The sequence below is a fragment of the Babylonia areolata genome, chromosome 32 (assembly GCF_041734735.1).
Source record: "Babylonia areolata isolate BAREFJ2019XMU chromosome 32, ASM4173473v1, whole genome shotgun sequence".
NCBI lineage: Eukaryota > Metazoa > Mollusca > Gastropoda > Neogastropoda > Buccinidae > Babylonia > Babylonia areolata.
Window position 1 is genome coordinate 22,558,045 of NC_134907.1, and position 16,678 is coordinate 22,574,722.

General features: G+C 43.0%; 1 protein-coding gene across 1 annotated transcript in view; it reads left to right on the top strand.

Annotated features, from left to right (window-relative positions):
• Positions 1 to 6,107, top strand: part of LOC143276446 (acyl-CoA-binding domain-containing protein 5-like) — a 28,122-nt gene extending 22,015 nt beyond the window's left edge. Inside the window, exons 11-13 of the mRNA XM_076580938.1 lie at positions 1,149 to 1,181; positions 2,974 to 3,071; positions 5,942 to 6,107. Coding sequence (XP_076437053.1) covers positions 1,149 to 1,181; positions 2,974 to 3,071; positions 5,942 to 5,960 — 150 coding nt within the window. The 3' untranslated portion in view covers positions 5,961 to 6,107. The remainder of the gene's footprint in view (positions 1 to 1,148; positions 1,182 to 2,973; positions 3,072 to 5,941) is intronic.
• Positions 6,108 to 16,678: the final 10,571 nt, after the last annotated feature.

Here is a 16,678-nt window from a genome sequence, read left to right on the forward strand (position 1 = left end):
TAGGAGGCAAGATTGCACTGGTTCTTAGTGCTGCAGTGGGAAGTCATTGACAGCCTTGTCTTTTGTGAAATTAGGAGGCAAGATTGCACTGGTTCTTAGTGCTGCAGTGGGTAGTCATTGACAGCCTTGTCTTTTGTGAAACTAGGAGGCAAGATTGCACTGGTTCTTAGTGCTGCAGTGGGTAGTCATTGACAGCCTTGTCTTTTGTGAAATTAGGAGGCAAGATTGCACTGGTTCTTAGTGCTGCAGTGGGTAGTCATTGACAGCCTTGTCTTTTGTGAAACTAGGAGGCAAGATTGCACTGGTTCTTAGTGCTGCAGTGGGTAGTCATTGACAGCCTTGTCTTTTGTGAAATTAGGAGGCAAGATTGCACTGGTTCTTAGTGCTGCAGTGGGAAGTCATTGACAGCCTTGTCTTTTGTAAAATTAGGAGGCAAGATTGCACTGGTTCTTAGTGCTGAAGTGGGTAGTCATTGACAGCCTTGTCTTTTGTGAAACTAGGAGGCAAGATTGCACTGGTTCTTAGTGCTGCAGTGGAAAGTCATTGACAGCCTTGTCTTTTGTGAAATTAGGAGGCAAGATTGCACTGGCTGTTAGTGCTGCAGTGGGTAGTCATTGACAGCCTTGTCTTTTGTGAAATTAGGAGGCAAGATTGCACTGGTTCTTAGTGCTGCAGTGGGTAGTCATTGACAGCCTTGTCTTTTGTAAAATTAGGGAAGTCATTGACAGCCTTGTCTTTTGTGAAATTAGGAGGCAAGATTGCACTGGTTCTTAGTGCTGCAGTGGGTAGTCATTGACAGCTTAGTCTTTTGTGAAATTAGGAGGCAAGATTGCACTGGCTCTTAGTGCTGCAGCCTTGGGGGCTACTTGTCCTTTGGGAACCACCCCAGTACTGACTGTCCTAAAGCCTGAGAGAGTGGGGATGTAACTTGGGCAAGACACTCTCCACCATTATCAAATTCTAGCCCAAATAGTCAGAACAGCAAATGCCTCCTCTTCTGTTCTGATGGTCATAATCAGACACGACTGACTTCATACAGTTGTTTTGTGGGAGGGTGGGGGAGGAGGAGGGGGCGGAAGAGGTGTGGCTTCCCCCCCCCCCCCTTTTTTTTTTAAGATAATGAGCAGAATCTCATTTCTTTTGTGCAGGAGCAAGCCAAGAAAAACCAGGAGGAGTCAAAGGTGAGTCATGTGACTGTACGCAGTGTGCAGGGATATTTCTGCTTCCTTTTCATCTTCTTCTTCTTCCTCTTCTTCTTTGTCCCAGGGTTGGGGGCGGGGGGGGTGAGGAGAGTGGTGCTGCATACCAGGTATGTTCTTGTTTCCAGACCTGCTAGTGCCTGAACCGACTGCATGTGTATCAGCATGCACAAGATAAAAAATGCACGTTAGAGATCCCCGTAATCCATGTCGGTGTTCAAAGGGTTATGGAAACAAGAACATAGCATCCTTCACCACCATCCCATCCCCTTCCCTGGGTCAGATTGCGCCATTTTGAATGTAAATTGAAAAAAAAAATTTCAGAATACAATAAAATCAAGCAAAATAAGGCCAAATAAACACGCTTATTAGCCAAAAAACGCATAAGACGAGACAGAGCGTAAACCTGACAAAATGGCATGGAGAGCCTTGGCCAAAGGAATGATTCAGCGCTTGTAGTTTTTAGAGGCATTTGATTGACTAAGAGCGGACCAGGCAAGACAGGTCGTCTTTTCACAGTTAGCCGCGCAAAATTTGGCCAAGCAGATTAAACCGATAGGCCTAGTTTGCATCAGTTTGACATGGTAAGTATTTGTATTACCTAACATGGAGTATAATACAAACTCCTTTCAGGGGAACATATCACAGGACCAATCTGGAATTTCAGGGATTTATTATATTATATTTTTATATTTCCTCCTTGAAAATGGAGTATGGCTGCCTACATGGCAGGATGAATAGACAAAACGGTCATATACGTAAAATGTTACATGTCTGTATAAGTGTATGTGAAATGAAACTGGAAAGAATGACAGAGGCAGTGAATAATGAGCACCCTTCGGCAGCTGTCAGTCGGCTCTACCCAGGTAGGCAGTCTGTTGTGCAAATGACCCCGTGTTTGTAAAGCGCTTAGACGGGCGCAATAGCCAAGTGGTTAAAGCGTTGGACTGTCAGTCTGAGGGTCCCGGGTTCGAATCACGATGACGGCGCCTGGTGGGTGAAGGGTGGAGATTTTTACGATCTCCCAGGTCAACATATGTGCAGACCTGCTAGTGCCTGAACCCCCTTTGTGTGTATATGCAAACAGAAGATCAAATACACACGTTAAAGATCCCGTAATCCATGTCAGCGTTCGGTGGGTTATGGAAACAAGAACATACCCAGCATGCACACCCCCGAAAACGGAGCATGGCTGCCTACATGGCGGGGTAAAAACAGTCATACACGTAAAAGCCCACTCGTGTGCAAACGAGTGAACGTGGGAGTTGCAGCCCACGAACGCAGAAGAAGAAGAAGAAGAAAGCGCTTAGAGCTTGGTCTTTGACGTAGGATAGGCGCCATATAAGTATCCATACCCAGTGCCAACTGTTAGGATTTCGCAGAATTTTGTTACACTCGATCACACTTTGTTCTGACATTACGCCTCCGTCAAAATTGTTCCGAGGAGTTCATTTTCGACTACATAGCATAGTCACATGCTTTCCTGCCATGACATTACCCAGACACTCTGGACCTATCAATCAGGAGGCCAGGGCAGTCGCTACTAACCTTGGTCTCACGTGATGATGCTCAACTAATCACATGCGTGTTTACATTGTTTGTATGTCTCGTAGATAAAATGTACGTTTGCTGATGTGGCTCGGAGTCTGAGTGTACCTACCAAAAATTCAAAATGTTCCTGGTTGTTCCTGGACAAGGGTTGGCGTCTCTGCATGCCACCATCATCGTCACCATACATGATCAGTGTATAAACATTTTCCATTGTGTGTTGCAGTGGTGGCCCTTCAAAGGCCTGTCCACAAAGTGGGCCATTTTTCTGGTGGCCTGGCCATTCATCACCCCTGTCATCATCAACTTTCTCTGCCGGCAGAGGTCAGTCGCATGGATGGTTTTTGGTTTTGGTTTGGGTATTTTGGTTTTTTTCTCTGCCCTATCATCTGCACCGTTTCAGTGACGTCACTCCCACACCGCTCATTCTGAGTCCCCCTCCATACACAGCCACTAGTCCCCCTCCACTAGTCCCCCTCCACTAGTCCCCCTCCATACACAGCCACTAGTCCCCCTCCATACACGGCTACTAGTCCCCCTCCATACACGGCCACTAGTCCCCCTCCATACACAGCCACTAGTCCCCCTCCATACACAGCCACTAGTCCCCCTCCACTAGTCCCCCTCCATACACAGCCACTAGTCCCCCTCCACTAGTCCCCCTCCATACACAGCCACTAGTCCCCCTCCACTAGTCCCCCATCCATACACAGCCACTAGTCCCCCTCCACTAGTCCCCCTCCATACACAGCCACTAGTCCCCCTCCACTAGTCCCCCCTCCATACACAGCCACTAGTCCCCCTCCACAAGTCCCCCATCCATACACAGCCACTAGTCCCCCATCCATACACAGCCACTAGTCCCCCTCCACTAGTCCCCCATCCATACACAGCCACTAGTCCCCCTCCACTAGTCCCCCTCCATACACAGCCACTAGTCCCCCTCCACTAGTCCCCCTCCATACACAGCCACTAGTCCCCCTCCACTAGTCCCCCTCCATACACAGCCACTAGTCCCCCTCCACAAGTCCCCCATCCATACACAGCCACTAGTCCCCCATCCATACACAGCCACTAGTCCCCCTCCACTAGTCCCCCATCCATACACAGCCACTAGTCCCCCTCCACTAGTCCCCCTCCATACACAGCCACTAGTCCCCCTCCACTAGTCCCCCTCCATACACAGCCACTAGTCCCCCTCCACTAGTCCCCCATCCATACACAGCCACTAGTCCCCCTCCACTAGTCCCCCATCCATACACAGCCACTAGTCCCCCTCCACTAGTCCCCCATCCATACACAGCCACTAGTCCCCCTCCACTAGTCCCCCTCCATACACAGCCACTAGTCCCCCTCCACTAGTCCCCCTCCACTAGTCCCCCTCCATACACAGCCACTAGTCCCCCTCCACTAGTCCCCCTCCATACACGGCCACTAGTCCCCCTCCATACACAGCCACTAGTCCCCCTCCATACACGGCCACTAGCCCCCCTCTATACATGGCCACTAGTCCCCACACACGTCATATACCTGTGTATGACAGTCAGTTGTGTCCCACTATGACCATCACAACAGCAGCAGAGGAGGCACCTGCTGTCCCGACAATGCAGGCCAGCATTTGATTATGGTGAAGAGTTAAAATAGGATACAGATGCCTGGCGTTGATTTTTTTCTTCTTTTAAAAAAAAAAATGTTTAGTTGTGTCTTTCCCGCAGCAATTGAGTTACAAAGAGATGGTCGTTGATCCAAGGGCCGGGAGTTGTCCAGAATTCTGACCACTGGGCTGTTGGGGCCATTACCTCCCCTTTTGTTGTCTCCCTTTATTTTGTTCTTTTCTCCTTCCTCTCTCTCTCACTTCCACCCACCCTTTGTCACCCTTTTCTTCTCTCCTTCCTCTCTCTCTCTCTCTCACTTCTACCCACCCTTTGTCACCCTTTATTTTGTTCTTCTCTCCTTCCTCTCTCTCTCTCTCTCTCTCTCTCTCTCTCTCTCACTTCCACCCACCCTTTGTCACCCTTTATTTTGTTCCTTCTCTCCTTCCTCTCTCTCTCTCTCTCTCACTTCCACCCACCCTTTGTCACCCTTTTCTTCTCTCCTTCCTCTCTCTCTCTCTCACTTCTACCCACCCTTTGTCACCCTTTATTTTGTTCTTCTCTCCTTCCTCTCTCTCCTCTCTCTCTCTCTCTCTCACTTCCACCCACCCTTTGTCACCCTTTATTTTGTTCTTCTCTCCTTCCTCTCTCTCTCACTTCCACCCACCCTTTGTCACCCTTTATTTTGTTCTCTCCTTCCTCTCTCTCCTCTCTCTCTCTCTCTCTCACTTCCACCCACCCTTTGTCACCCTTTATTTTGTTCTTCTCTCCTTCCTCTCTCTCTCACTTCCACCCACCCTTTGTCACCCTTTATTTTGTTCTTCTCTCCTTCCTCTCTCTCCTCTCTCTCTCTCTCTCTCACTTCCACCTATCCTTTGTGACCCTTGACCTTCTTTCTCTGTTTCTGTTTTTCTTGTCTTCACCACAGCCAGTTAACCATCAGTTTTCATTCTCTCCTTCAGCAGGGCAGCACAATAAGTAACCTGTTAGTTTGGACTTTTTTCTCTCTCTTTTTCATTCCTTTCTTTTATTATTTCTTTCACTCTCTCTCTCTTTTGTTCTTTCTTTCACTTTCTTTCTTTCTTTATTTCACTTTCTCTCTTTCATTCTTTATTTCTTTCACTCATTCTTTCTCTCTCTCTTTCTCTTTCGTTCTTTCTTTCACACTCTTTCTCTTTCATTCTTTCACTTTCTCTCTTTCGTACTTTCTGTCACTTACTTTGTTTCTTTCGTTCTTTCTTTCACTCTTTCGTTCTTTCTTTCACTTTTTCTCTTTCACTCTTTCTTTGCCTTTCTCTCTTTCGTTCTTTTTTTTCTTTTTCTGTCATTCTTTTTTTCTCTTTCTCTCTTTTGTTCTTTTTTTTTCTCTTTCTCTCTGTCATTCTTTATTTCACTTTCTCTCTTTTGTTCTTTCTTGCACTCTCTCTCTTTTGTTTCATACTTTCACTTTCTTTCATTCTTTTTTTTAACTTCATTTCTTTCTTTCGTTCTTTCTTTCACTTTCTTTCGTTCATTCTTACACTCTCTATCATTCTTTCACTCTCTCTCTCTCTCTGTCTCTGTCGTTCTTTAGTTCACTTTCTGTCTTTCGTTCTTTTGCAGGCGCAGTGGTCCCAGATAGATGGATGGACGGATGGAGGGACACGTGCTGTGAACGAAAGACAGGAAAAGATGGAAGTTGGTGAAGGGGTTGTTGTTCAGGTGCCACAACACAAGCCTTTCCTGTTGGTGAAGGGGTTGTTGTTCAGGTGCCACACAACACAAGCCTTTCCTGTTGGTGAAGGGGTTGTTGTTCAGGTGCCACAACACAAGCCTTTCCTGTTGGTGAAGGGGTTGTTGTTCAGGTGCCACAACACAAGCCTTTCCTGTTGGTGAAGGGGTTGTTGTTCAGGTGCCACACAACACAAGCCTTTCCTCTCATGATCCTGACAGACAGACTGACTGCTTACACACTTGTTGGTGAAGGGGTTGTTGTTCAGGTGCCACAACACAAGCCTTTCCTGTTGGTGAAGGGGTTGTTGTTCAGGTGCCACACAACACAAGCCTTTCCTGTTGGTGAAGGGGTTGTTGTTCAGGTGCCACACAACACAAGCCTTTCCTGTTGGTGAAGGGGTTGTTGTTCAGGTGCCACACAACACAAGCCTTTCCTGTTGGTGAAGGGGTTGTTGTTCAGGTGCCACAACACAAGCCTTTCCTGTTGGTGAAGGGGTTGTTGTTCAGGTGCCACACAACACAAGCCTTTCCTGTTGGTGAAGGGGTTGTTGTTCAGGTGCCACACAACACAAGCCTTTCCTGTTGGTGAAGGGGTTGTTGTTCAGGTGCCACACAACACAAGCCTTTCCTCTCATGATCATGACAGACAGACTGACTGCTTATACATTTGTGTTGGACACACACAGGCAGGTTTCGCAAGTGTCTGTATGGACAGTGAATTTCGTTTGCTTGTGTTCTGAAGCTTGGACAAGGGGGGAGAGGGAAGGGGTGAGGGGAGTTGGGTGTGTGTGTCAGGGGGGTAGGTGGGGGTGCGAGGGCAACGGGAGAGTGACAAAGGCGAAGGGTGTGGGGGTGGTGTCGGGGGTGGTGCAAACTTGCGCACAGCCCAGCTGAATCAGAGCAACGTGCAAGACATGTCGCTGATCAGATGTTTTAGATGATAATTCAGACATGTCACTGATCAAATGTTTTAGATGATAATTCAGACATGTCGCTGATCAGATGTTTTAGATGATAATTCAGACATGTCGCTGATCAGATGTTTTAGATGATAATTCAGACATGTCACTGATCAGATGTTTTAGATGATATCAAGACATGTCACTGATCAGATGTTTTAGATGATATCAAGACATGTCACTGATCAGATGTTTTAGATGATATCAAGACATGTCACTGATCAGATGTTTTAGATGATATCAAGACATGTCGCTGATCAGATGTTTTAGATGATATCAAGACATGTCGCTGATCAGATGTTTTAGATGATATCAAGACATTCGTTCGTCTTCAGTTTAACGTCTTTCCACTTTAAGTGATATTAGACGAAAAAAAAAAAAAAAAAAAAAAAAACCATGGGGGAGGGGTTGTGGGAGGGGGGTGGGGGTAAAAGTGTGTGTATGTGTGGAGGGTGAATAGGGAGAGACAACGCTAGGGAAAATGGAAACGTTATAAACGCCAACATCAAACAACTATAACAAATGTCCTATTGGACTACGCAGCAAACCTTCTGCAACAGCAAATAACATATTGGAATTGTTAATAACACATTCAAAAGAACTTTTGGTGAAGTCTGGTAAAAAAAAAACATTTTAGATTCTGACGTTCGAATATTATATGGTTGCTAGATATATGTTCTCCACATATGCACCTAACATCTTTGCTGAACTTAGTTATAAAAGCGTTCAGTTTTATCCTGTTTGATAATGTATGGATCTGCCTTAATCTTATTGAATTACTGTATGTATTTGACTGATCAAATGTTTTAGATGATAATCAAGACATGTCGCTGATCAGATGTTTTAGATGATAATTAAGACCAGCTTTTCGTTGTGTTTTTTTTGTTTGTTTTTTTTGTTTTTAATGTTGATGCATGACAGTATCAAGGAGTTATAAGCCCTTGGGATTGTACATTATGATTGTTTTATATCTTTTTATATATATATATACAAAATTGTATTTTAGGAATATTGTACAAGCTGCATCATTTCATTTCAAATCCACAACATAACAAATCAGAAAACTGCAAACCGTTAAAGTCTCAGTTGTGATTCTTGCAGATCCGGTGACTGACTGACACAGGCTTTGAAAAAACGATTTTATTGGAGCACACAGTAACTGCTTTTTTTTCTTCTTTTTTTATGTGTTAGTGTGTTGTGGATCAAACTTGAGGTTGGAAGGTTGTCATGGAGATGTGATGGTTTGTGTGGATTACCTGGTTCTTGCCAGTCCCTGTTTACTGGCTTGTATGCGAGTGAGTGTGTTATAGTGTGTGTGTTTGTGTGTGTGTGTGAGTGTGTGTTTATGAGTTTTTGAGTGTGTGTGTGTTTGTTAGTGAATGTGTGTGTGCTGTGTAATTGGGTGTGTTAGTGTGTGAGTGTGTGTGAGAGAGACTGAGTATGTGTGCATGTGTATGTGTGTGTGTGTATTTGTGTGTGAGTGTGTGTGTGTGTGTGTTGGTGTGTGAGTATGTGTGTATAACTGAGTGTGTTTGTGTGTGTGTGTGTGTATGTGTGTATTTTTCTTTGCATGTGTGTGTTTGTGTGTTGAGTGTATTTGTGACTGAATGTTTTTGTGTCTCTGTGTGTGTGTGTGTGTGTATTTATGTGTTGAGTGTTTATGTGACTGAATATGTTTGTGTCCATGTGTGTGTGTGTGTGTGTGCACGCACATGTGCATGTGCACACACGCATGGGTGTGTCTTATTTGTGCGTGTATTTGTTATGCTCAATTTATGGCGCGTTAGTTTCAGTGTTGTGAGCCAGTGTTTTGACTTTCCAGCTGCTGGTTTTAGTGATATTCACTTCTCCTTACTTAGCCATCGTGTATGTGTGTGTATATGCATATATGTTTCACATTTTTGTATTATTTGGTATCTCGTGTAACCTGGATGTATTATCTATAAAAGTATGCATGTGTTTCATCTTGATGTTGAATATGCTGCATTCCTGAGGATGGATGTGTGTGTGTGAGGCTGTGTGTGGGGCGAGGGGGCGTGTCTGTGTGTATATGGGTGTGCTTTAAATATTTGCATGTATGATTTTAAGTGTCCGGCTTAAAGAGTCCATAGGAAAAATAGAAAACAGTATAATTTCCTGATGCTTCCAAAATCATGAAAAAGAAAGGAAAAAAAAAAGCCGACCTTCCACAGAATCCGTAACAGTTGCCAATTCACCAGTGAGAATGGCCATTACTGATGTTTAATTCTCTCACTGTGGGAGGTTATCTTCCTCCCTGTTTCTTGGTAATGGAGACATGATGTTTAATTCTCACACTGTGGGAGGTTAGCTTCCTCCCTGTTTCTTGGTAATTGAGACATGATGTTTAATTCTCTCACTGTGGGAGGTTATCTTCCTCCCTGTTTCTTGGTAATGGAGACATGATGTTTAATTCTCTCACTGTGGGAGGTTAGCTTCTTCCCTGTTTCTTGGTAATGGAGACATGATGTTTAATTCTCACACTGTTTCTTGGTAACTGAGACATGATGTTTAATTCTCTCACTGTTTCTTGGTAACTGAGACATGATGTTTAATTCTCTCACTGTGGGAGGTTATCTTCTTCCCTGTTTCTTGGTAATTGAGACATGATGTTTAATTCTCTCACTGTGGGAGGTTAGCTCCCTCCCTGTTTCTTGGTAATGGAGACATGATGTTTAATTCTCTCACTGTGGGAGGTTATCTTCTTCCCTGTTTCTTGGTAATTGAGACATGATGTTTAATTCTCTCACTGTGGGAGGTTAGCTTCCTCCCTGTTTCTTGGTAATTGAGACATGATGTTTAATTCTCTCACTGTGGGAGGTTATCTTCTTCCCTGTTTCTTGGTAATGGAGACATGATGTTTAATTCTCTCACTGTTTCTTGGTAATTGAGACATGATGTTTAATTCTCTCACTGTGGGAGGTTATCTTCTTCCCTGTTTCTTGGTAATTGAGACATGATGTTTAATTCTCTCACTGTGGGAGGTTATCTTCTTCCCTGTTTCTTGGTAATGGAGACATGATGTTTAATTCTCTCACTGTTTCTTGGTAATTGAGACATGATGTTTAATTCTCTCACTGTTTCTTGGTAATTGAGACATGATGTTTAATTCTCTCACTGTGGGAGGTTATCTTCTTCCCTGTTTCTTGGTAATTGAGACATGATGTTTAATTCTCTCACTGTGGGAGGTTATCTTCTTCCCTGTTTCTTGGTAATGGAGACATGATGTTTAATTCTCTCACTGTTTCTTGGTAATTGAGACATGATGTTTAATTCTCTCACTGTGGGAGGTTATCTTCTTCCCTGTTTCTTGGTAATTGAGACATGATGTTTAATTCTCTCACTGTGGGAGGTTATCTTCTTCCCTGTTTCTTGGTAATTGAGACATGATGTTTAATTCTCTCACTGTTTCTTGGTAATGGAGACATGATGTTTAATTCTCTCACTGTGGGAGGTTAGCTTCCTCCCTATTTCTTGGTAATTGAGACATGATGTTTAATTCTCTCACTGTTTCTTGGTAATGGAGACATGATGTTTAATTCTCTCACTGTGGGAGGTTAGCTCCCTCCCTGTTTCTTGGTAATTGAGACATGATGTTTAATTCTCACACTGTTTCTTGGTAACTGAGACATGATGTTTAATTCTCTCACTGTGGGAGGTTAGCGTCCTCCCTGTTGCTTGGTAATGGAGACATGATGTTTAATTCTCACACTGTTTCTTGGTAATTGAGACATGATGTTTAATTCTCTCACTGTGGGAGGTTAGCTTCTTCCCTGTTTCTTGGTAATTGAGACATGATGTTTAATTCTCTCACTGTGGGAGGTTAGCGTCCTCCCTGTTTCTTGGTAATTGAGACATTTTCATCTCCACGTCACATGATGAATGAATGAACATGACTTTTATTGGGTGCATGAAAATGTCCCCATCCCCAGGTATGTTGTGTGCCCACAGCGTCATCCACATGATAATAATAATAATGATAGTATTTATATAACATGATAATAATAATAATGATAGTATTTATATGACATGATAATAATAATAATACTGATAGTATTTATATAACATGATAATAATGATAATAATACTGATAGTATTTATATAGCACTGAATTTTGTGCAGAGACAAATCTAAGCACTTTGACACCAGTCATTCACACTCATGCATAACTCTAAAACTGAAGAGAGTGAAGACAAGGAAGAGGCAGGGAAGGGAGGCTATTTTGGGGAGAGGTGGGTTTTAAGTCCAGACTTGAAAGAGCTGAGTGCAGAGACCTGACGGAGCGAAAGAGGGAGTTAATTCCAAATGCAAGGTCCAGAGACAGAGAAAGAACGGCGTCCAACAGTGGAGTGTTTGAATCTGGGTATGCGTAAACAGAGTGGATCCGAAGCTAATCGTAGAGAGCGAGATGGAGTGTTGAGGTGAAGGCAGCCACAGAGATAGGAGACAGACAGAGATAAAAAGAAAGAAAAAAAACAAACCAAGAAACAATCAGCAGACAACATACCGGATACTCACATGAGAAATCATTCCTTGTTCACGACGCAGGCCAGCAAGTGGGAATTTTACTGTGATACGTAGCTAGATGTGTGTGTGTGTGTTAGTTAAAAAAGGGTTCATTCATTGCTTGGTTGGTTGTTTACTTTTGCTCTCTCTCTCTCTCAGAAAGATGTTGTGATGAACTTATTTTATTTCTGTTTACTAAGACGTCTTGCTATAGTTTATGTTTTGAAGCTCTGTGCGATTTACAATAGCACTATAAGCCTTCACTGGAACGCCCCCCACACAAACATACACATTATGATTTGGAAACAAGTGAGAGAGCACAACTACTGCAAAGTAGATCAAATGATATATTGCATGTAAACTTGCAACAATAGATGTAGGCAGTTTAATGACATGCATGTACACACACACACACACACACACACACACACACACATACACGCACATACACACACACACACACACACACACACACACACAGATTAACAAAGCAAACAAACCAGCTACAAGATTACATGATAAAACAGTTCTTATTGAACAACATCCCTCATGCAAACTTCTGTGTGGTGGAAAGATGAGATTCACTTACTTGCCCACCCCTCACCCCCCCAACCCCACCCTCAGCCCCCTCCCCCAACCTCCCCCCTTTCCCATTGGGATACCAGGGCCTTTTTCAGTTATAAATTGAATGGGTGCAATAGCTGAGTGGTTAAAGCGGTGGACTTTCAATCTGAGGGTCCCAGGATCGAATCTTGGTAATGGTGCCTGGTGGGTAAAGGGTGGAGATTTTTCCGATCTCTCAGGTCAACATACGTGCAGATCTGTATGAACTTTCACTATCCCCTTTTCTCTTTATGTGGAGTATTATCTTTGTTTGTTTTTCTCTTAAAAGAAAAAGACAAATGAATGTGATTCCTTACCACCTTGTATATGTGAACTGAATGAAAATAAGTTAAAAAAATAAATACACACACACACACACACACACACACACACACACACATATATATATATATATATATATATATATATATATATATATATATATACAGATCTGCTTGTGCCTGAACCCCCGTCATGTGTATACGCAAGTAGAAGATAAAATGCGCACGTTAAGATCCTGTGATCATGTCAGCGTTCGGTGGGTTATGGAAACAAGAACACACCCAGCCTGAACACCCACGAAAATGGAGTTTGGCTGCCTACATGGCGGGGTAAAAACAGTCATACATGTAAAAGCCCACTCGTGTTGATACTAGTGAATGTGGGGGTTGCAGCCCACGAGCAAAGAAGAAATAAATTGTATCTCCACCTGTGCCAGAAATTCAGCCCCACCCCCACCCTCACACCTTTTTTTCTTTTTTCTTTTTTTTTAGATGGCTGGCTCTGTTTCTGACCTTTGCCCTTTCTTTGTGTCGTCTCTTCCGTTTCTTGACTGGAAAGAAGAAGAGGCAAGGAGAGTGAATGATCAAACAATAAAGAGTGGTAACTCTCTCCATACACTTGGACACTTGGTACACGACATCAAGTCAAGTAACCATTGAGGCAGCCATGTGCTTGTTCTGTACTGTGCGTACATTCTGTTTAGCATATTCGGGAATGAATAAAAACTGTCAGTCTTGAATAAAAAGCTATTTTGTGTTTGCACATTTCTTTTGTTATTGCTGCTGCGTGCACATGTCAAAATGATCGGTATGAGGACAGGCCTGGAGCTTCCTTTCGTGAGGAAGTATCAGTTTGTTCCAGTGTACCTTTTTTATATACCTGTGCGCTAGCTGAATGTGTAGCATAAGGTGCATTGACTTGGAGTTGTGTGCCTTGTGTACAGAGAGAGTTACCACTCTTTGTTGATTATTTGTCTTCATGTTGATGTTTTCAGTTTCGCTGGTCTGTTCACATGTGTTTTCCTGTTAGAAAGCCTTGAACGTTTGTTTTTTTTAAAATTTTAATTGTTGTTGTCTTTTTGTGGACTTGATAATTGGGCATTCTTACCATGCTGTATTCTTGTTGGTGCCTTGGAAAGTGTGAGGCATATGTTGCCATTTGTTTGATGTTGTCTGCCTGATGTGTATAATCATGATGATGTTCAGGTAATGCAGTTAATGATCTCCCAGGTTTTTAATAAAGAGTACTTAAAATATGGTCTCTACGGGGTTTTTCTGTCTTTTTTTTCCCCCTAGTGCTTAGAGATTAATTTTCATTCTTGTTGCATTTTTTTGCTGTATTATGCTTCAGTCTTATTTCATTTTATGATTTTTGTTGTTGTTGTTGTTGGCTTTGGTTAAGCTTGCCATGTGTTTTGAACTGTCTCATTTTGAGTGGCTCTTTGTGGTAAAGTTGGATTCCATAAATTTTGAGCCCACATGCCAAATGTGTATATATTTGAACTTTGTCTCGCTGAAATTGTGCCACTGAGATACTGGTAGTTTACTGAAGTTTGCATCACATTAAATGTACATCACATTGATAATGATGATCATAATGATTGTGAAAGTTAGTAATTATAGCAATAAGCCGTATCTTTTCACCAAAGGAACTCTAATTTTAGATGAACCATAGATGCCTGGGGTTGATTTTAAGACATGAAGTTATGTCTTTCCATTATAATATGTTTTTAGTTTGAGTAACAAATATTTGCCATGGATTGATTTTTAAAGCAAAATTTTTTTCACCTTTGTTTTATAGCATCCGGTTGAGGTCAAAATCAGAATGGCAAGCTTCCTTTGACTGTAATGTCCTGGTTTAGTAGAGAGCATACCTCTGAAGACGGAGTCCTGGTTTAGTAGAGAGCATACCTCTGAAAACGGAGTCCTGGTTTAGTAGAGAGCATACCTCTGAAAACGGAGTCCTGGTTTAGTAGAGAGCACACCTCTGAAAACGGAGTCCTGGTTTAGTAGAGAGCATACCTCTGAAAACGGAGTCCTGGTGTAGTAGAGAGCATACCTCTGAAAACGGAGTCCTGGTTTAGTAGAGAGCATACCTCTGAAGACGGAGTCCTGGTTTAGTAGAGAGCATACCTCTGAAAACGGAGTCCTGGTTTAGTAGAGAGCACACCTCTGAAGATGGAGTCTTGGTTTAGATGAGAGCACACCTCTGAAAACGGAGTCCTGGTTTAGTAGAGAGCATACCTCTGAAAACGGAGTCCTGGTGTAGTAGAGAGCATACCTCTGAAAACGGAGTCCTGGTGTAGTAGAGAGCATACCACTGAAGACGGAGTCCTGGTGTAGTAGAGAGCATACCTCTGAAAACGGAGTCCTGGTGTAGTAGAGAGCATATCACTGAAAACGGAGTCCTGGTTCATACCTCTGAAAACGGAGTCCTGGTGTAGTGGAGAGCATACCTCTGAAAACGGAGTCCTGGTTTAGTAGAGAGCATACCTCTGAAAACGGAGTCCTGGTGTAGTAGAGAGCATACCTCTGAAAACGGAGTCCTGGTTTAGTAGAGAGCATACCTCTGAAAACGGAGTCCTGGTTTAGTAGAGAGCATACCTCTGAAGATGGAGTCCTGGTTTAGATGAGAGCATACCTCTGAAAACGGAGTCCTGGTTTAGTAGAGAGCATACCTCTGAAGATGGAGTCTTGGTTTAGATGAGAGCACACCTCTGAAAACGGAGTCCTGGTGTAGTAGAGAGCATACCTCTGAAGATGGAGTCTTGGTTTAGTAGAGAGCATACCTCTGAAAACGGAGTCCTGGTTTAGTAGAGAGCATACCTCTGAAAACGGAGTCCTGGTTTAGTAGAGAGCATACCTCTGAAAACGGAGTCCTGGTGTAGTGGAGAGCACACCTCTGAAAACGGAGTATGACGTTCACATGGCAGGGGTAAAAATGGTCATACAGGTAAAAGCCCACACCTGTTTACCAGTCAACCTGGGAGTCACAGCCCACGAACAAAGAAGAAGAAGGAGAACAGAAATTATACAAATAATGAGGCCAGGAGACGATATGATTAAGAAATAGTAAAGAGTGGTAACTCTCTCCATTACACAAGGTACACAACTTCAAGTCAGTGATGCTTACACTACCGATTCAGCTAGCACACAGGTAAATAAAAGGTACATTGGAACAAACCCAGACACTTCCTCAAAAAAGGAAGCGCCGCGCCGGGCCTGTCCTTATACCAATCATTTGACATGTGCACACATCAGCAAAGACAGAAGAAATATGCAAACACAAATTAGCTTTTATTCAAGACTGGCATAGCCTCTTTAATCCTGAATAAGCCACACAGAACACATGGACAATGTTTGTTAAGGAGAACAGAGCATACGATCAATGTTGCATGAATGACAGCATTGTCTCTGAAAGGGTCTGTACTTTGTCCCATGTCCACTTCTTTTTTTTAAATAATAGTTGTTTTTTTTCGACGGGTGCAATAGCCTAATGGTTAAAGCGTTGGACTTTCAATCTGAGGGTCCTGGGTTCGTATCACGGTGACGGCGCCTGGTGGGTAAAAGGTGGAGATTTTTACGATCTCCCAGGTCAACATATGTGCAGACTTGCTAGTGCCTAAACCCCCTTCGTGTGTATACGCAAGCAGAAGATCATATACACACGTTAAAGATCCTGTAATCCATGTCAGTGTTTGGTGGGTTATGGAAACAAGAACATACCCAGCATGCACACCCCCAAAAGCGGAGTATGGCTGCCTACATGGCGGGGTAAAAACGGTCATACACATAAAAGCCCACTCGTGTATATGCGAGTGAACATGGGAGTTGTAGCCCGCGAACGAAGAAGAAGAAGAAGAAGTTGTTTTTTTTTCGTTTTATTACTTTGATACAAGATCAAGATTTTTTTTTTTTTTTTATTAAAAAGAAAGCAAAATCAGTATTCAAATGACAAGAAAACGTCCAGTGAGGCCATGCATATCACTGTATCCATGTTTGCAACAGTGAAAGACATGTTTTTGGCCTTATCCAGAAAAAGTTTGGTATGCAAGTTGAAGTGATTATTATTATTTTTTTTTTTATAGAATAGAATATATCTTTATTACCAAGCGTACCCGGGTCACAAGAAATATTGGGGGGGGGGTGGGGGGGGGGGGGGTGGGGGTGGGGGTGGAATAGTACATAACAAAATACGAACATAAATCGAAAATCATATACAAACACAGATACAGTAGAAATAAGATACATAGAAGTGC